The 2501-nt window shown below is 33.3% G+C and overlaps 1 protein-coding gene across 1 annotated transcript in view; it reads left to right on the top strand.

The window, feature by feature from the left end:
- The first annotated feature begins 398 nt into the window (after positions 1-398).
- LOC102840445 (olfactory receptor 18-like) overlaps positions 399-2501 on the top strand; it is an 8261-nt gene continuing 6158 nt past the window's right edge. Inside the window, exon 1 of the mRNA XM_006877376.1 lies at positions 399-530. Coding sequence (XP_006877438.1) covers positions 399-530 — 132 coding nt within the window. The remainder of the gene's footprint in view (positions 531-2501) is intronic.

Raw genomic sequence — 2501 nt, 5'->3', positions numbered from 1 at the left:
TAAATTGATATTGAATATTCAAAATGAAACAACTAGAGTCTGTATATATTGAATAGACTCCTTCTTGATTTCCTATTTCAGTGTAGGCTCCATGATGTCCACATTGACTGCTCTCCTGCTTGAGCTTTCATCTCTTCAAGGATGTCATGTAAGACTGAAGACAAAGTAAAATAGGGAATGAATCTGTCTCTAGTAAGGACTTTCTATGGGACTTATTTAATAGTGTGGTGCTATGGGTTAATGCTCCAGACTGCAAAGCTGTTTAAACTGCAAGGTCTGCAGTTCAAACTCACCAGCTGCTCCTCAGAAACCCTATAAAGGGTCACTATGGGTCAGAACCGAAACGACTCGATGGCACTTAACAACAACAATAATTCTTAATTGTTTTCAGAACTATTATGGAGATTTTCATTAAAATGAAAACCAAAAAGGAAAAGCAGAAAAATAGGGAAAAGCAAATTTTACTATTTTTCAACAATAAACCGGCTGCTTTTGTACTGATTCAAATTCTGATTAAAAGCAACGTCCAGGTATTTAAGTACCAACCTGTTGTTAGCTGCCACATGAATCATTGTAGTAAATATTACTCTTTTCTAGATGAGAGAAGTTGAGAGTTATGCATGCACTCCAGGTTTAATATGCTAAATACTTGGGATTTGGACATTTCTCTCCTGATTCGTATTCCAAGATTCTGTCTCCACAACCAGAGCTGAATGATTATGATTCTTTTCAGATGAATGAATGAACACTGAAGCATTGATGATTTCTCTTACAGTTCGGTGAGTTCATCTGTGAATTAAAAACTGGGTCAAATGTTTAGTGGGATCTTTATAGCATGAATACTCTAGGAATAGTAATATATTTTTCTGAATCATTAAGAAATTAGAGAAATAGAAATAGTATTTCCTACATTGTTTTAAAGTGTCATCAAGTTGTTTCAGACTGATAGCACCCCTATGTAGGCTTCATAGGAGTAACTGTTGGATTTGTACTGCTGACCTCAACAGTTATATGTTGTTGCCTTATCTAACATCACTACACCAGGAATCCAATGTTTCATTTACAAGATGGTAATTTCCATCTGACACTATCACAGAAGGACAATTACCAGACAAGTTTCACAGATGTTTGTGATTCCATGCCATGAAAATAAGAACATGTAGTTATGTCTAACTTTCTATTGGTAGACAAATATTGGCAATTAATAGTAAATTTGGTCATGCATTAACTCTACACCTCAAATAACTATAATATGGGAATTCTCAATTGTGTAATATGGAAAGTGGAGCAAAAATTTTAACAAGTTGACACCTAGAATAATCCTTCTGTGGTAATATTATACACGATTTAAAAGCTTTGAAATAGATGTATGTACTTCTCAGAGGCAATTTAAACACAATGTTTTAGTAAAAGACAATATTTTCAGGACAATACTATAGTATAATTCCATAGTATTTAAGTACATTTTTTAAAAAACTGAATATGGATTCATAAGTTAATACTAATAATGTAAAAATATGGAGAGAAATATATACAAATCAAATTTATGATAGGTATTTCCTTTTGGAGAAAAAGAGTATGGAGGAATAGGATCGTACACAAAGGGCATATAAATTCAAGTCACAAAGCTAATATTTCAAACCTCTAAAAATGAGGTGTGACGTAAATATTAATAAATTTTTATATGAGTAATGTCAAGATTGAATATTAATGATAATAATAGACCACTTTGATGGAATACTCCTTTATACTTAGCAAGAATCTAAAGGAATTCTTTTCAACCCTGACTCTACTTTAGGATGACCAGAGGACTAATATGTAAAGTCTGATTTAATGAGTTCTTGGTTGTGACCACTTCATCGTTATTTTTATCAAAAGCCATAGAGAAATATAATAATAAACTATATCCACTGTTGTAAGTGTGTTATATGTAGTGCTTAATCCAAGTTCTCTCTACAACTTTAAAATTTGACTTTATCAATATGTGAGCTATTTCAAAAACCGCAAATTCCTGTGAGATGCTACTGAGTCCATTCCAACTCATTATGACCATATGCACAAAAGAAAACATACTCTAAGGACAACAGAAGGAAATACTGTCATCCTCACAAGTGTTGCTATGTTTGAACCCATTTTTGCTACCACTGTGTCAATCCATCTTATTGGGAGTTTTCCTCTTTTTCATTGATCCTCCACTCCACCAAGCATGATGTACTTCTCCAGAGACTGGTTCCTCCTGACAATATGTCCAAAGCATGAGAGATGAAATCTCACAATCCTCACTTTAAAAGCTTTCTGGTTGTATTTCTTCTAAGACAGATTTGCTTGTTCTGGCAGTCCATGGTACTTTGAATAATTTTTTGCCAACACAATAAGTCAAATGCATCAGTATTTCTAAGGTCTTCCTTAATCATTATCCAAGTTTCACATGCATATATACTGATTGAAAATGCCATGGCTTGGATTAGCTTACTCTTTAAAGTTACAATTTGCTCTTTAAC

This window comes from Chrysochloris asiatica, unplaced genomic scaffold (assembly GCF_000296735.1).
Source record: "Chrysochloris asiatica unplaced genomic scaffold, ChrAsi1.0 scaffold00491, whole genome shotgun sequence".
Taxonomy (NCBI): domain Eukaryota; kingdom Metazoa; phylum Chordata; class Mammalia; order Afrosoricida; family Chrysochloridae; genus Chrysochloris; species Chrysochloris asiatica.
The sequence above is the reverse complement of the archived record's forward strand: the minus strand, read 5'-3'. Positions and strand labels throughout refer to the sequence as shown.